Source organism: Diplotaxodon limnothrissa, linkage group LG15, assembly GCF_057381915.1.
Source record: "Diplotaxodon limnothrissa isolate DT_005_m linkage group LG15, D_limnothrissa_male_GT1.1, whole genome shotgun sequence".
Taxonomy (NCBI): domain Eukaryota; kingdom Metazoa; phylum Chordata; class Actinopteri; order Cichliformes; family Cichlidae; genus Diplotaxodon; species Diplotaxodon limnothrissa.
The window spans coordinates 23,781,035-23,796,715 of NC_140610.1; the positions used below are offsets into that span (position 1 = coordinate 23,781,035).

The window sequence follows — 15,681 nt, forward strand, 5'->3', positions numbered from 1 at the left end:
GAGACACTCAAAGTATGACCGGTGTTTGAAGTTAGCTGGTTACATTTGCTTAGATATTCTACTTTCCGTGTTCCAGATCCCCAGAATTGATATTTTCATTGAATGGTCTTTTCTGCCTGTCTGTGTGCCATGCAGTTTTCAAGATTAAAGACCTTGACAAAGAAAAAAAAAGCTCCCACTCCTGGAAATGCATCTAGCCTTCATAACAATATTATTTTCAGATAACAATGAATTATTTTCATTTTGAATAGTGAAATGCCAAACAGTGAAATGATTTAATGCACATCAGAAAGTGCATATTCAAATGAATCTCCACATTAAGATGAGTAATGCCTTCAGACATTATATCTGTGGCTAATCAGACAAAAGTTCGGAGTGCTACAAAACACAGCCACGTGATCTAGATTAAAACATTCTACATGACTCGGCCTCCTTCTAGTCGTCCTCTGGATGTAAAGTGCGCATCAGGAGTAGAAGTTCTCGGCCAGCTTCCTCATTCTTTTATTGCAGTGTGCTGATGGGGCAGATGGACAGTGGTCTGCCATGTTTTCTGCAGCTGCAAACATACGTAATCCCACCTCATCTTCAGGTTGCTGCTCTGTGCTGGCCCCTTACAGCTCGTCTTTGTCAGGGTTTGGATGGAAGATTTTATAATAAATAACTTTAAGTATTAGACATAGGACGTAAACAGAGGAATGGTTTATTTGAAGAGTTTCAGTCAGGTTTCAGAGCTCATCACAGCACAGAAACAGCTTTAGTGAAGGTTACAAATGATCTTATTATGACCTCTGACACTGGACTCATCTCTGTGCTTGTCCTGCTTGACCTCAGTGCAGCGTCGAAACTGTTGACCATAATATTCTATTAGAGCGATTAGAACATGCTGTAGGTATTACAGGTACTGCGGTGCAGTGGTTGGTATCCTATCTATTTAATAGACTCCAATTTGTTCATGGAAATTGAGAGTATTCTTCATACACTGAGGTTAATTATGTACTGTTTACATTATACATGCTTCCCTTGAGCAGTATCGTTAGAAATGAGTGAAAAACATGCTGTGAAGTTGAAGATTTATTAGCCTGTGTTTTGAGTTTTGTTTGAAAAAGAATAACTTAATATAAGAAAAAATATATATCACATATGCAGGACATTGTAAACTTTTTTTTTTTTTTATTAAGCAGCAAGGCAGAGCAAAATCAGGCTGTATCAAGACACAGGGACTAAAACCCAATTCAACCAGACCCAGAACTGATCCATAATCAAAACAGGACTACAAGGTGAACTGGATGTCTGTTAAATCAACTAGAAACTTGTAAGGCGCTAATGTATAAAGACCTAAAGAAGATACTCTCAAAAGGGAACACTAAGTTTCTAGTACCTAAGTAAAATTTATCACACTGTTTTTTTGTTTGTTTTCGATGAAGTGACCCAAATGCTTAAGCAAATTAAAGCCCGTTTTGAAACATGAAAGGCAAGAGAATCGGGCCATGACGTCAGAAATTCTGACAGCCTGTTCTTTGTGGGCGTTACCTATTTTCAATCAGCCAATAGGGAGCGTTTCTGTGGGCGGGGTTAGTTTCAAAGATGAAAGGCAAGAGAATCCGGCTGTGACGTCACAGTCAACTCAACTCCTTAAAAGCAGGTGAAACCGCACACTGGACAAGCACGTTTCTTACTTACAGTCACGAGCGACTCATTGGATGAACTTTTGTTCTGCTTCCCTCAGTCTTATCTCAATATCTGTTTTTAGCTTTGTTAGCTTTGTTTCAAATGTCAGAAATGAGCAACCAAAAAGCAAAAGCAGAATTTGTGTGCACTGTGCCAAAAGGTGCACTGGACAACCTTATTCAGGACCAGTATGAGATCCAAGCTGGACAACTCACTGATGAATCAGTGTCATGCAAAGTGAAAATGAGCAGCACCACCAACGAAAAAGGGGATCAGACTTGTTGCGTTTTCATCTCAGGTCAGGAAAATACCATCACCTTTGACCTTGAGATGAACCATCTGAAACAGCAGCTTCAGCAGAGTGACAGCAAAATCCTGATCCTCAAACAGGAGAAGGAAAGTCTGTCTGCTGAGCTCGCACAACTTCAGAAATATGAGGCCTCTCTGGAAGAAACTCTGTCTAATGAGAAAACACACAGAGAGAATCTGGAGCAGGAGAAGAAAGTCCTGGAGGAAGAAAATAAGAAAGTCCTGGAAGAGCAGAAAATGGTGACGGACACAAATGAAATGCAGAAAAAAACGGATGAGCAGACAAAAGAATTAGCGGAGGCAAAGACAGAGACAGTAGAAACGGTAACCCCAGAGAGATACATCCTCCAGACGTATCTGAGCGCAGATGAGCTCAACCAAATACAGGAGACAAAGGCTGAAATATCACCATGGGAGAAAGCACTGAAAATGGAGGATAAGTTGTGTGTGAACAGACTGATCCAGTTGGTGGTTTCACAGGCCATAGAAAAAGTCTCCTCTAATTACAAGCTCTTCACAGAGCGCCTCACTCCTAACTGCATCAGCGATCGCCTCATTCAGAAAATCTGGCCTGAAATTGAAACAATGAAACATTTGGATCTGTCCCCAAAACGGCTGAAAAATCTTGACAGGGCCATTCTCAAGGATCTTTGCATAGCACACAACTGCAAGGACAAGTATTTGATTTTTAATTTGAGGGAACAGCTCGATAACTTTACTGTCCCAGCCTTCACAAAACACCTCTTTGCATTACCAAGAAGAGTACTCAGTGTCTCTAAAAACAGGCAAGAGTACAAGGAAGTGGTGAAAACTGTCATTGAAGATGTGGTAATGCACACTATGAACCAAAGAAAAAAGTCAGCAGATCCAGATATAGTTGAGTTTACTATACAGAGGCTTAACGGTAAGATGTGGAACAAAATTGTGTCCAAAAACTATAAAATGTCCTTGGAGAACATTGAACAACTCAGCCTGACAATATACACTGAACTCCAAGAAACGTGGCCTCCTTCAATACTGAGGTCAAGCAACTCATTGGTTGACAAACTAATCATGGCAACCTTCAAAAAACATGCCAAACTGAGGAGACCAAACATCATCTTTAGGGTTTTCTCGTGTGCACGCCAAAATTGAACTGACACGTGCATGTAATTATGTGACAGAACTCTTAAATTGGCTTAAAATATTCATGTAGATTGGGCATCTAAATGAACTTTTCAAACCAGAGTGGTTAAAAAGAAACTCTTCTCCCAACTTCCTTCCCTCATCACCAACTGGCCAAGGCAGATGGCCACCCCATCCCAGAGCCTTGGTCTGCCGGAGGTTTCTCTCTTTTAAAAGTGAGTTTTTCCTTCCCACTGTCGCCAAAGTGCGTGCTCTAGGGGGTTGGAGCTTTTCTGCATTATTGTAGGGTCTTGACCTTACAATATAAAGCACCATGAGGGAAGTGTTGTTGGGGTTTGCTGCTGTTTCTTACATCAAAATGTCCAATTACAACAGGACATTTGGAGTTCAGAAACAGCGCCAAACCAAGAAAAACAAAATAAAATAAAAAATTTAAAATAAAAAAACTTTGAATTTGTGCTTTGTTTTATTTGCTGTAAATTTGCTAAGAATGTCATATAAGATTAGAATTGTGTGTCTCAATATCATGTATCATAGCATCACCCTGTAGTTCAATTTGAAGTGGATGTCATAGTAATGTCTTTCTGTATGTGTGTATAAACCGGTGCTGAAAAAACACCGGAGACACTCAAAGTATGACCGGTGTTTGAAGTTAGCTGGTTACATTTGTTTAGATATTCTACTTTCCGTGTTCCAGATCCCCAGAATTGATATTTTCATTGAATGGTCTTTTCTGCCTGTCTGTGTGCCATGCAGTTTTCAAGATTAAAGACCTTGACAAAGAAAAAAAAAAGCTCCCACTCCTGGAAATGCATCTAGCCTTCATAACAATATTATTTTAAACACAAGAATTAACCATAAGGCCTTTGATGAGGTGTTTCAGAAAAGAGAATTGAGTAAGTGTAACCAGAGAGAAGAAAAGGTCAGGGGTCACAAAATTCACATATTTAAATCGTTTCAGCTGCTGGTGAAAGAAATGAGCCATCTCCTCAGGTTTATACAAGTTCATTTTTATTCATTACAGCATCTTGGAGGTGTGTTTCTAAATGAAAGTTCAAACCAAGATGAAAATATTCATATATCAGGACATAAACACCGATACAAACTCAAAATACAAAGAGGTAAAATATTTTACAGGAAATGTTCGTCAGTAAATAACTGTTATGTGTATTACAAGGCCTCCAGAATCTCTGCACTCATCTGCAGAATGGAGGCTCAGCAGCTCAATTCCCCCCAAAGTCTTTCATACAAAAATGAATCTCCAAACATCTGGGTTAAACTGTCCTCATCCACATCAGTTACATGAAACATGGTGCCAAATGATCCATAAATAAAGTCCCCATCATGCCAGGACTCAGCTGATGACGTTCAGCTGAATATCATTTAGCTGACAATTCATTTCTGGATCTTTCCAGTCAAAACCGTTTTCAGAAACGTTTTGCAGTTTCTGTTAATGCTTTCAAATTCCTTGTGCTGAACCCTGAAATCAGACGATAACTTCTGGAGATCAGCTGGTAGCTACGTGCTCTGTGTGGGACTCTGTGGAATCGAGGTCTCTGCAACAGCAACAACAGCACCATGACCATGAATTCAGACTACAAACATCAGCTGAGTTACATTTAGTGTTTATGCTCACCCATAAAAGAAACTGCAGAACCCAAGTGCAAAAACATACTCGAAGTCATTTAGAGAGTTCTATTACATAATCAAGCTTTCTGAGCGCACTGAGATCTGATCATGTTTATTGCTCCTGGCCCACTGCATTCACTGAAATGTTATTCAATCTAGTGCAGAGGCTCATGAGGAGGAAAGGGCTTTCCTGATGCATCCTCCATCAGAGGGGTATACTACGAAGCAAGTTTAACATATCCAAGCTTTGTTTATGTTAGCTGCTTTGACAAAACCTAAAACCTCAGTCAAAGATTTCATGCATCACAACGGTGGTTGTCGACATTCCGGTGACTCAGGCTTTCTGCTTTAGGACAACTTCGATGCATCACTTCATTCTTAAGAGGAAAATGGATAAACTGAGAGCCGCCTGTTTCTGTCAGACACATTTGTGATGTCATAATTGAATAGATTTACTACCGAGTGCTCCCATTTATTGTTGTAACAGATCAGCTGCACATTGGAGCTCTGAAACTTTAATGATGGACAGAAAGGCTTAACTTTAGTAATGCCAGTAAAGTACAGCTCAACAGGCTGCATGTCTAAATGGCACTTAAGGCATACTGAAAGTAAAAGAGGCGTGACTGGCTGACTTTAAATGGAAATGGAACATAACTTGATCCAGACAGGTTTATGTAATCAGCATAAGTTACCATGGTGATCTAGCTAGTAAAAGAGCCAATAATGTGACCCTAAAAGCTCAGACTTTAGGCTCAACATGCCTCACTAACCCACTGATCTCTCTTTAAAGTACACTCCACAGCTAAATATGTAGGTATAAAAACTAGTGACATAATAAACCCACTGGCCATGATAAATACAGGTCCTGATGGTCATCTGCACTGAGCTCATTTATACACGGTGTGTAGCTCAACACTAAACAGTCTCTCTGAACCAGTTGAGTTACTGAAACCTCAGGTTTTATCACCCTGTGTTACTCTGTTTTTTGCTTTTACCTCTGTGCAGTGTGGTCGTCTTTATCCGGCTTTCCTCCAGTGTCACAAAGCAGCCGCTCATCTCTTCTGTCACAGCTTCACCCGTCCCAATATCACAAGTCATCATCATGATGGGGCCTTTCCCCCCCTTCAAGTGGACCTGGATGCTGTCCTGCACCAACACACATGCATGAATGTACCCCGAGTTTCAGCGTATGTTTAGAAAAATTTATCATCAGGTTTTGAAAAACAACAAAAACAATGATTACTTTACACACTATTTTAATCATGCTACATTTATTGGAGTTGAACTCAGATAAAAGAGACCAGATCATCCTGAAAATGAACTTTATCCTAGTCTGTGATATTTTAGTATTTTTATGTTGTTTTACCTCTGTCGGTGCAGGAACCTCCAGTTTGGTTTCCTCTGGAGCTTTGACGACGATCACCGTCTGCTCCTGGAAAGCTTCGAGCCGGCTGATGTCCTCATGGGTCACGTAGGCCAATGTGCAGGAGGACAGTTAAAGAAAACTATCTTCTATTCACTTAACAGTTATTACAGGGTGGTTTTAGACCTCACGGTTTCTTTTCATGCCAATGACGAAAGTGACATTTTAATCTTTATAGAGTGTCAGGAGTGATGCTCTCAGATGTGCAGCTAGAGTAAATCGTTGACAGATTTTCTGTTCTCTCATCTAACCTGCAGTAACTAATGTAATGGCCACAAGGGGGCAGTGGAAGCACAAATATGGAATTATAATAAGAATACAATTATAATTGAATAAAATAATACAATTATAATTGTATTCTTAAAATCTCGAAAGCAAACTCTGCAAACCAGGGGCTGTTTCTGTATCAGCAGGTGTGACATCAAGTGGCATTTAATTAAACTGCAGGTTTTTTCATGCATGAAGAGAGGACGTTTTGGTGCTCAGAGGTTTTACAGAAAGCCAGAGGAGTCTCAGCTCACTTGGAGTTTTGTTTACTCAAGCATAACATACTTTTCTTTTTAAATAAAGAACATTTACATTAATTTCCATTCAAATTGGCAAAAACAAACTTCTTACCTTTACTGTAAATGACCTAGTCATGCAAATTGACTTGTTTTTAGGCTCATTCTGAAAAGGAAAACTTTGATGTGGTTAAATCGTGTTTTACATTCAGGAGCATTGTTTTCATTACTTCTGTTCAAACTGTCCTGAGTCCCTGATAGAAATGCAGAAGGATATAGAGCGTTCTGCCACTCGTCAGTCATGTCAAACAGCTGCTGGGCGCAGCTTTTGATGAGGCTGTCAAGTGTGTCCTCCACCAGCTTCAGGTTCTCCAGCTCTCTCTGGAACTTCTGCCTGCTCTTTAGCAGAAAGCTGGAGATTGGACAGCTTCCTCTGGGCAGACAACAAGTTCACTGTTACACTGTGTTACACAGACAGCGCACAGGACCTTAAGTTTAATTAAAGAAAACAAAAACTAAACAAAACATCTTTAAGCAACCTCTTTCTACTGATAGAAACCCAAGAGATGTCCGTGAAGACCCACAAAGAGACCAAAAAATTTATTTTGTCAGCGTTTAACATTAAACGCACAAAGTATTCAGAACTCAACAGTAAGAAATTAACTTTTGCTCACTCACATCCACTTAACCTTATTGGCCGTCTGCTTCTCAATGACGTTGAAGCCCTCCAGGACGTTGGTGATGTCATAAACTCGTCGCCTGCGGGTCTGCAGGCTTTTCGTCACCTCCCGGAGGTCGATCGTGCCATCGGGCGACATCAGCAGAAGCTCCAGGAAGCGCACTGTCAAAACTCCCAGAGACGCATCTGAAACCACCATGACACTCAGAGGCGGAACAAGGGGATAAAAACATTTTAAGTCTACATCTTTCTATGTTATCCACTAAAAGATGTTGCAAACACAGCACAGGTTAGGACTACACACCACGTGGCTGTTAAAGTCCCAATCCGTGAGTCTCCAGTTGGCTGGCTGAACATTTACTCGATCTTGTCCACTACTTCTCTGTATTTCAAATCTAACCTAACCCTAATAAAAAATCTGAATAAATAATAAATATCAAAGAAGGATGCACCTTGTCGGGTGGATATCCTGGTCTGTATCATCTCTTTTAAATGACTGAGGATTTCCCTGGAAAGAAAGATAAAAAATGAACTAAATTCACTTATCATTTATCGTTAAAATGTTTGAAAAGATAAGAAAAGGCAGTGGAATTACAACTTGACCGCCATTTGTAAAATGTAGCAAGAAAGCAAAAAAAAAAAAAAGAAACATTTTGGGTTGTTTTGGGGTTTTTTACCTTTTTGTTCCTAAATTCGTCTTGGCATCTGGTTCCTCAAGTTCAAAAAGTGAAAACAAAGCAGATCAAAGTCAGAATGATTTCATGTCCACCAAAAAGTGATAAAACACCAACTTATTCACACCAAAACATAAGAATCAACCCAAAAAGAAACGATCAATTACAAGCTGATTGTTTAAATACATGTTTTCAAACACTGTGGTTAATAAATTAAACAATATTGTAACTACTTATACACTCAGTTATGTCTTCAACGTAAAATATATATTCAGTAAGTCACTAGTTTGGAACTGACAAGTAAACAAAATCAAAACAAAAAAGTTTTTAACTTAAAAAAAATGCATCAACGTGACGTGACATCCCTTTATCCCCCCACTCAACTAAGGTCATAATCTGGTCAAAAATGACTCCAAAGTTCCTCACAGTGGTACCGGAGGCCAAATACATTCTAGTACTCTCACTCCCAAATCACAGGTCATCGAGGCCTTTATGTATTTAACAAAACTGGCAAACTTGGCACTTACAGACCGACGCTGTATGACTCTATACAGGGAACAGCAACCAGCTGTGAACTGGACCTTACTTTACATCACACAAAGAAATGTAGAGATAGACATTTTCTTACCTGCTTATGTGGAGTAGGTCTTCGTGCAAAAGGTATAACAGGAACATTAACGTCCTCCTCCTCTTCCTCCTCCTCCTCACCCCCTCCTCCTCCAGCAGCCCACTGATCCTCCTCCTCGGACGACTCGGCCCCCCATTGACTGAGCAGACCCAGGGCTCCGTCCAGGCAGGGGGGCATTATGGGAATGGCGTCGCTGCTGACGCCCTCATCCGAGATGTCCTCTGGCAAGAAGTGGTCTTCACAGATTAGATGCTGCTCCACAGAGTCCTGCTTCTCCGTCTCCCTCAGCGCTGCAAGCCACACCTGAACACAGTTACAGTTAGTCTTTATTGATCTCTAGTTTGACTGGCTGGGGTTTTACTCCATCACAGATATTGTGATACAGGCCAAATTAGTAACCTGGTAGTTATTTGTGATTAAAACTGCATTTATCTGGTAGAAATAAAAAGAAAACAATATTTACTCGTCTACTGGCCAAACTAGCTTTAAATAGCGTAAACAGCACAGCTGATTCCATGTTTTGGAAATGGGTTCCTGTTCACTCCAGCTGTGTAGTAAATGAGCTAACACATGTCATCAGGGTTATTTAAACAGCAGCTGTTTAACTGGCATCATGTTAGCGTCATGTTAGCCGGTAGAATCAGATATAAGAGATGCTAACGATCGCTATTCAAACATGTAGCTTGTAAATATGTTGTAACTCTCAAAGTTTTTTGACCCTACCTGGACACGCGCAGGGTCCTGGGGGAAGTTGAAGAACCTCTTCTTGGGTCTGTTGAAGAGCCCCCGGCTAACATTAACCATGCGGTTCGGACACCCAGAGACGACACACTTCACCATGGTAATCGTCTCTTCACCGCCCAGCCTCAACACACCGAGCGGGCAAAGCGCACATCCGCAGCCCGTTTGTAACCGTTAGCACACGGGGAATAAAAACCCGCCACAGCACGACTGGTTTGTTTGTGTCGTCTTCCACGCCGGAAATGGACATGCTTTCACCCGGAAGTACAACAACGCAGGCCAACGATTGCGATAACGCATGTGCGCCCTCTACCGAACTTGTGGTTTTAGAATTATTTATGGATTTAATTTCTTTTTAAAGCTTTATTCACATATCACAGTTTGTTATTTACAATGTTTGTACAGCAAAAATTATGTCCAATTGTATTTAGACAAGCAGACATTGAACTTCAGCAGGCTGGTTTGAAACTTCATAAAAAAGTGACTTATGTGACTTTGAAAGTGGCATTGTTGTTGTTGCTAGACAGGCAATATGCAGATTTCTCAAACTGCTCAGTTTGCTCACACAACAATCTCTAAGGGAGGGGTCTCAAAGGGAGACAAGGCAGCCTACAGAGAGGAAATCCTGAAGCTGGCAGCATGGTGTTCAGAGAACAACCTGGCACTGAACAACAAGAAAACCAAAGAGGTCACTGTCGCCTTCAGGAGGCACAGCACAGACTTAGCCCCCTTATACATAAACGGGGAGTGTGTGTTCATATGTATAGTGCTGCAGAAACTGTGCACCTCACCCTCCTTTCTTCTCCCACATGTTCGCACTGAGTAGGAGATGCTCTGTATCTCATTGTACATCTGTATAGTGACAATAAAGGCATTCTATTCTATTTTATACTAAACAGCAATTCTGCCTTGTTGCTGGGGCAGCACCATCTCTGCTGTGGACAGAAAGTGACTGAACAGGCAAATCCATGGGGCCAGCTCTGTTCTAGGATGCCCTCTGGACCCAGTGGAGGTGGTGAGTGACCAGAGAATGGAGGCTAAGCTGTCATCCCTGTTGGACAACATCCCCTCTATTTGATCTTATCCTGTTCCTTGTTTTTCTTCATTTTTGCTGCTTGTAACTTGTACTGTCCACTTTCTGCTGTAACCTAACAAATTTCCCACGTGTAATAAAGGTTTATCTTATCTTGATGCCAGAGGAGAACAGCCAGACTGCTTTGAGCTTGTAGGAAAGCATCAGAAGCTCAAATAATAAGTACTTACAACCAAGGTATGCAGAAGACCATGTTCAACCTTGAAGGAGATGGACTACAGCAGGAGAAGACCACACCAAGTACCACTCCTTTCAGCTAATAACAAGAAACTGAGGCTAGAATTCACACAGGCTCACCAAACTGGAGAATCACAAGACTGGAAGAACATTAGCAGGTCTGACGAGTCAATTTCTGCTGACATTCAGAAGGTAGGGTCAACAACATGAAAGCTTGGCTCTATTCTGCCCTCTATCAGTGGTTCAGGATAGTGTTATTGGTGTGATGGCATGGGGGACATTTTCTTCCAAACTTTGGGCCCCTAAGTGTCGCTTGAGTATCCTTTAAATGTTACAGCTTACCTGAGTATCTTTGCTGACCATGTTCATTCCTGTATGAACAGTGTACCCATCTCTGATGGCAACTTCCAGCAGGGTAATACACCATGTCAGAAAGTTGGTTTCAAACTGGTTGATTGATCATGGCAATGAGTTTGCTGCAAAAAAATATGCGATGCTATCACGTCAATATGGACAAAAATCACAGAGGATTGTTTTCAGCACCCTGTTGAAACTGTGCCATGAAGAACTAAGGCAGCTCTCAAGACAAAAGGGATCCAACCTGGTACTAGTAAGGTATTGGTAACCTGAAGAAAATCACTGGTTCAGATCAAACACTTACGTGCTTGTAGGTGCCACCAGTAGTAGATAGTAAGATCCTGACCAGCTGCAGAAGCTGTGTATGCTATCCCATTTCTGTTAAGTCCATCAATAAACTACCTAGGACTCAGAGTTAGGGATTGGGTCGATTTAATGTCCACCCCTCCTTACAGAATTCTTGCCCACCTAAACCCAATAAAATTTAAAATATGCTTATCTAGAATGTGGCTAAAACAAAAACCCAGCCTTAACTCTAATGCGTTTCATCAGTACCCAGGTAGATATCCCTGAACTACTTTAGGTACTGAAACTAGCCAGTGCATCCTGGGAAGGCTTGCTTTACTGGAGATGGTCTCAGACTCAAACTACCATTTGTCAAGGTCACACAGATCCTTACATTTTCCTTTTTCCTACATCATAGTGGTTTTAATGGTTTGGCAAATTGGTGTATATTCTATTTTTCAGTCACAAAGGTAACTGGGCAACTGGATCTCTTTTCATTGGTGTATAAATAATAAAAATCCCTAAATGTCTGCCGACTGCACACTATTAACATAACTAACTGTCAGCTTTAAAAATGACAAACAAAGTGAAGGTTATAATCAGTGTTGCAACACAAGATTTATTCAGAGCAAGAGATGCCAACACCAGCATGATAAAAATTGTACAAACTTCACAAGTCAAATTAAAATATCACATAGCAACTCATGACCTTAAACATACAGCAAAAATATCAACAGAAACCCATGCCATGTGGTAAGAAAACTGCTGTCGAAAGTTTTGCAAGTAACAGAGAAAAAGGGGTAAAAGGAGAGAAAATGAATGTTGTATAAAAACCCCTTATCTGTGCACTGCTGAAAAGAAACGATCATCTTCATAAATTGATGATTTCACAAATATTCATATGGATTTTCTTTTGCATTCTAGCGTGTCACATGTTAGTGTTGAGATTCTCTATGTAAATAGTTACAGTTTAGCTTTTACATCTGTTATTACAATATCTAGTCTATCGACTGTCTTTAAATGGCAGAATTGTGCTTTTACTCCCATTTCCTTTGTTATCAGTAAGAATAACTGACTAAATAAAAAATACAAGCTGTCAGTCTATCTAACGCAGAAGTTTACTGGCAGGAAGCTGCAGACGCCAAGTTCTGGACGAAGATGTAAAAGTCAGGGAATGAGACTTTGCAGTAAATGTCCAAAGAAGTCTTAAAAGAAAACTCCCCCCTTTGCAGTTTGTTTCTCCCTTGTGTGGAAAAAAAAATACATAAAAAATGTATTTTAGTATGATGAGACAATTTGTAGTTTTTTTACACAAGTAAATATTTTCCCCTCATTTATATTCATATCTAGACGAGCTGGTTATTTGTGCAGGTTTAAATATATCAGCACATACTGCTGCACCTGATTACACAGAAATGCAGTTTAGTTTCCATAAAAGATTTATCAACATTTCTGTACTTTGAAGTTTCAGCTTTCATTAGTACCGCTTGTCTAAAAACTTTCATATGGATACCAGCTGTATCAAGTGTTTCTGCTGGTAATTATGGTGGCGTAATTATGTATTATTTAGAAACAATCCAATAAATTGCTTTCCTTTAAAACATTAAATTGAACTTTTATGCTTGTATAAGTGAGGAAAATTTCACCCTTTCATCACTTTAACTGTCTAACTGCTATAACTAAGCTGTATAGTGCAAGTTTCAAAATTTGTCTTTATCCATGTATTACAATTTCAAACAAATATATTTTAAAAATATACTCAAACATTTCCATCCTAGATTCTCACGAGGCTCCTGGATCATATACAGTGATACTATTCATGTCTTAATTTGGTCCAGAGTGGCTTTACAGTAATATATCAGTCAGCATATGCAGAGAAGCCCATCAGATGTGCAAATGTTTAAACATTTTGCATTGCATAAACACAGTTTCCCATCATATTATCTGTTTCTATAAAGAATTAGGTTTGATTTATACTTGTTGTTAGTGTTATTAGTGGGTAACCTAAAGTTACACTTGGTTGAATTAATCTTCTGGAAACATTGGGGCTTGTAATCGGCTTACAACATATAATCACGTTTTTATGTACACACAGAAAACATATGTGATTTTTTCAACTCATTTTGGAACCACACACCCTCCTTCCATTCTAACCAACACAGGCCTGTTACATCCCAAGTAACCCAAACATGAGCCCAGGTCTCAGGAGGTTAAGTCCTCCAGGAGTCATCTTACAATGTCTATGCAGAAAATAAAAGGGCACTACAGTTTTCCACTCTGTTGACACCATATTTTGGAAAAGATGGCAGACATATTAAAAAATGATTATTGTCTTATTATCCAGTGCAAACACGTTTTAGAATGTGTCTGCATACCAAAGAAGAGATCCTGAACTGTGATGTTTCAGACAAAAGCTTGACCGTGAAGACGTTTTCTTCTGCTAAATCTTGGACTGTGAAATAAAGGAGACTGGGGAGAGACCACAGGGGGAGTTTTCCCTTAAATAAATCAACTCAGTGAAATTTGCTTCAAGTTGCTTTCCAACAGGCATCTCCAGCGCAAAGTCTTATCAAAGTCAGTTTCCACAAACTCGCTGTACAGTTTTTGCTTCATTTACCACGTGATAATACTTTAACATACTCCAATAAAGTGCATGCATGATCGACGGTGTTGAGAAAACATGTTCCATCAGTACTGTGATTTCAGACCGAATGTCATCAGTAAGGCCGATTCAGATCAAATACTCAGTCGGTAAATTCAGTGCACAGACGTCACGACTGCTGGCTCTAGTTTTCATTCATCTTTTTCAATTACAAAGACTTAAAAAAGAAAAAAAGAAAAGCGGTGCTTGGTCATCACGTCGTCTGGCATCATGTCTCATTGTGGCTCAGACAACAAGATGCATGACTGGAAAGACGTTTTCTACAGAACGAGTGCAATATACAATGAAGGATGGGAACTTTGACCCTGTTAGTCCAGCGGAGCCGTCAGCCTCGAGAAAGAAAAGTCATATCTACAGATCCGTTTGCCTGCTAAGTGCCTCTTAACGGGCAATAAAAACATCAAAACATGGAAACAAAGGTGTCCCTGTGCAAAGTCGAACATGACAGAACCAAAGTCCTCTCACCCGTGTCAGATTCCTAAAACATGATTGTAGTAAAAGGTTTATACAAAACGCAATACATTTATAGTTAGTAAAAAGATCTATCAGCTCTTTTCTAGTTTTATTCATAAGAAATTGCATATACCCAAACAACTTTTTTTCATATAGATTGCATCCCATATCTAAACAAACGCTTTAATATTATCATACCAATATTGCTGACACGTTGTTCTATTAGCTAGTCGAGGTTGATGATTTCAAATAAATTCACAATGGCAGATTGTCTCCTATATTTTCTGCAGCCATTGGTCTTTCCACTGGCACTCCCTCCCACGAACAAAGAAAAAGCGGGCCGCGGAACAGGACAGCTTTGAAACGGAACAACTCCGAAGGGGATGATGGGATTTTGCACCAAAAAGTTTCCGTGTCGTGATGTTTGAAATCTTCTTGCTCATAGCATCGCTTCTTCTCATCATTGCTAAAGATTTACATTAGTGTCCGCTTCCAGACATTAAGAGGAAAACAAAAAGAATTAATGAGCAACTTCCAAGCTCGTGAGAAGCTTTTCAGAAGTGGTTGCTCTTCATGTTCCAGTCGCCGCTCTGCTCCCTGTTAAACCCGTGACGCCCAGTTTGTATTTTTTTTTTCTGATGTATGAAAAAAATCGCATTAAAATAAAAAATGATTCAAGCTTACAATAAATAAATACATACATATACACTAGAATGTGCATACATTAGCAGCTATAAACAGTACATCACATTATATTAGGTCATATGAAAATGTACAAAACGTGAATGTTCATTTAAAACCTTTTTTTTCAAAGCAAGGCAACAACAATCAACATAATAAAAAAAGAGATACCCATGGAGTTGAGAGCATTACCGCAGAAGAAATTAAAGAACTAATGATAGATTACAGCAGCAAAAAACAACCCACTCCGTGCTTTTTCCACTTTTTTTCCCCCCATTTGTTGCTTTTGCTTTGCATTTGTTGTTCCGGCCTCAGTCAAAGTTAAACCTGGATGCCCTGCACGGCCTGTTTGATGTTCTCCAGCAGCGCCTTGTTCTCCGGGCTCTGGTACTGGTCCTGGTGGGTGTACATGTCTGTCAGTGTACTCACATAAGTGTCAAAGTTCTGTTCATTCATTGGTTCCTGTGAGGGGAAAGAAACCCATGTAGACACAATCAGGTGGGATAAAGGTGGTGGTTTATTTTCACTCAGACACTGGGGGGAGGTTTGGAAGACAGGCGGGCGGCAGGGGGAGGAAGGGACACCATTGGGAAA

At 40.1% G+C, this 15,681-nt stretch overlaps 2 protein-coding genes across 6 annotated transcripts in view; both read right to left on the reverse strand.

Moving 5' to 3' along the window:
* Positions 1 to 4,250: 4,250 nt before the first annotated feature.
* On the reverse strand, positions 4,251 to 9,602 carry LOC146617565 (transcription factor E2F6-like). The gene is made up of 9 exons (XM_085372740.1): positions 9,362 to 9,602; positions 8,639 to 8,941; positions 8,014 to 8,048; positions 7,789 to 7,844; positions 7,336 to 7,522; positions 6,935 to 7,090; positions 6,098 to 6,212; positions 5,727 to 5,877; positions 4,251 to 4,658 (listed from the first exon to the last, which is right to left on the reverse strand). The coding sequence occupies exons 1-9, from the start codon at positions 9,476 to 9,478 to the stop codon at positions 4,621 to 4,623; spliced, it is 1,158 nt and encodes a 385-aa protein (XP_085228866.1). The 5' UTR covers positions 9,479 to 9,602; the 3' UTR covers positions 4,251 to 4,620.
* A 5,806-nt stretch (positions 9,603 to 15,408) lies between these two features.
* Positions 15,409 to 15,681, reverse strand: part of LOC146617566 (myelin transcription factor 1-like protein) — a 65,731-nt gene continuing 65,458 nt past the window's right edge. For all 5 annotated transcript variants that reach the window (XM_085372009.1, XM_085372008.1, XM_085372005.1 and 2 more), the window contains one exon: positions 15,409 to 15,549. In XM_085372009.1, the coding sequence (XP_085228135.1) occupies positions 15,409 to 15,549 (141 nt within the window). The remainder of the gene's footprint in view (positions 15,550 to 15,681) is intronic.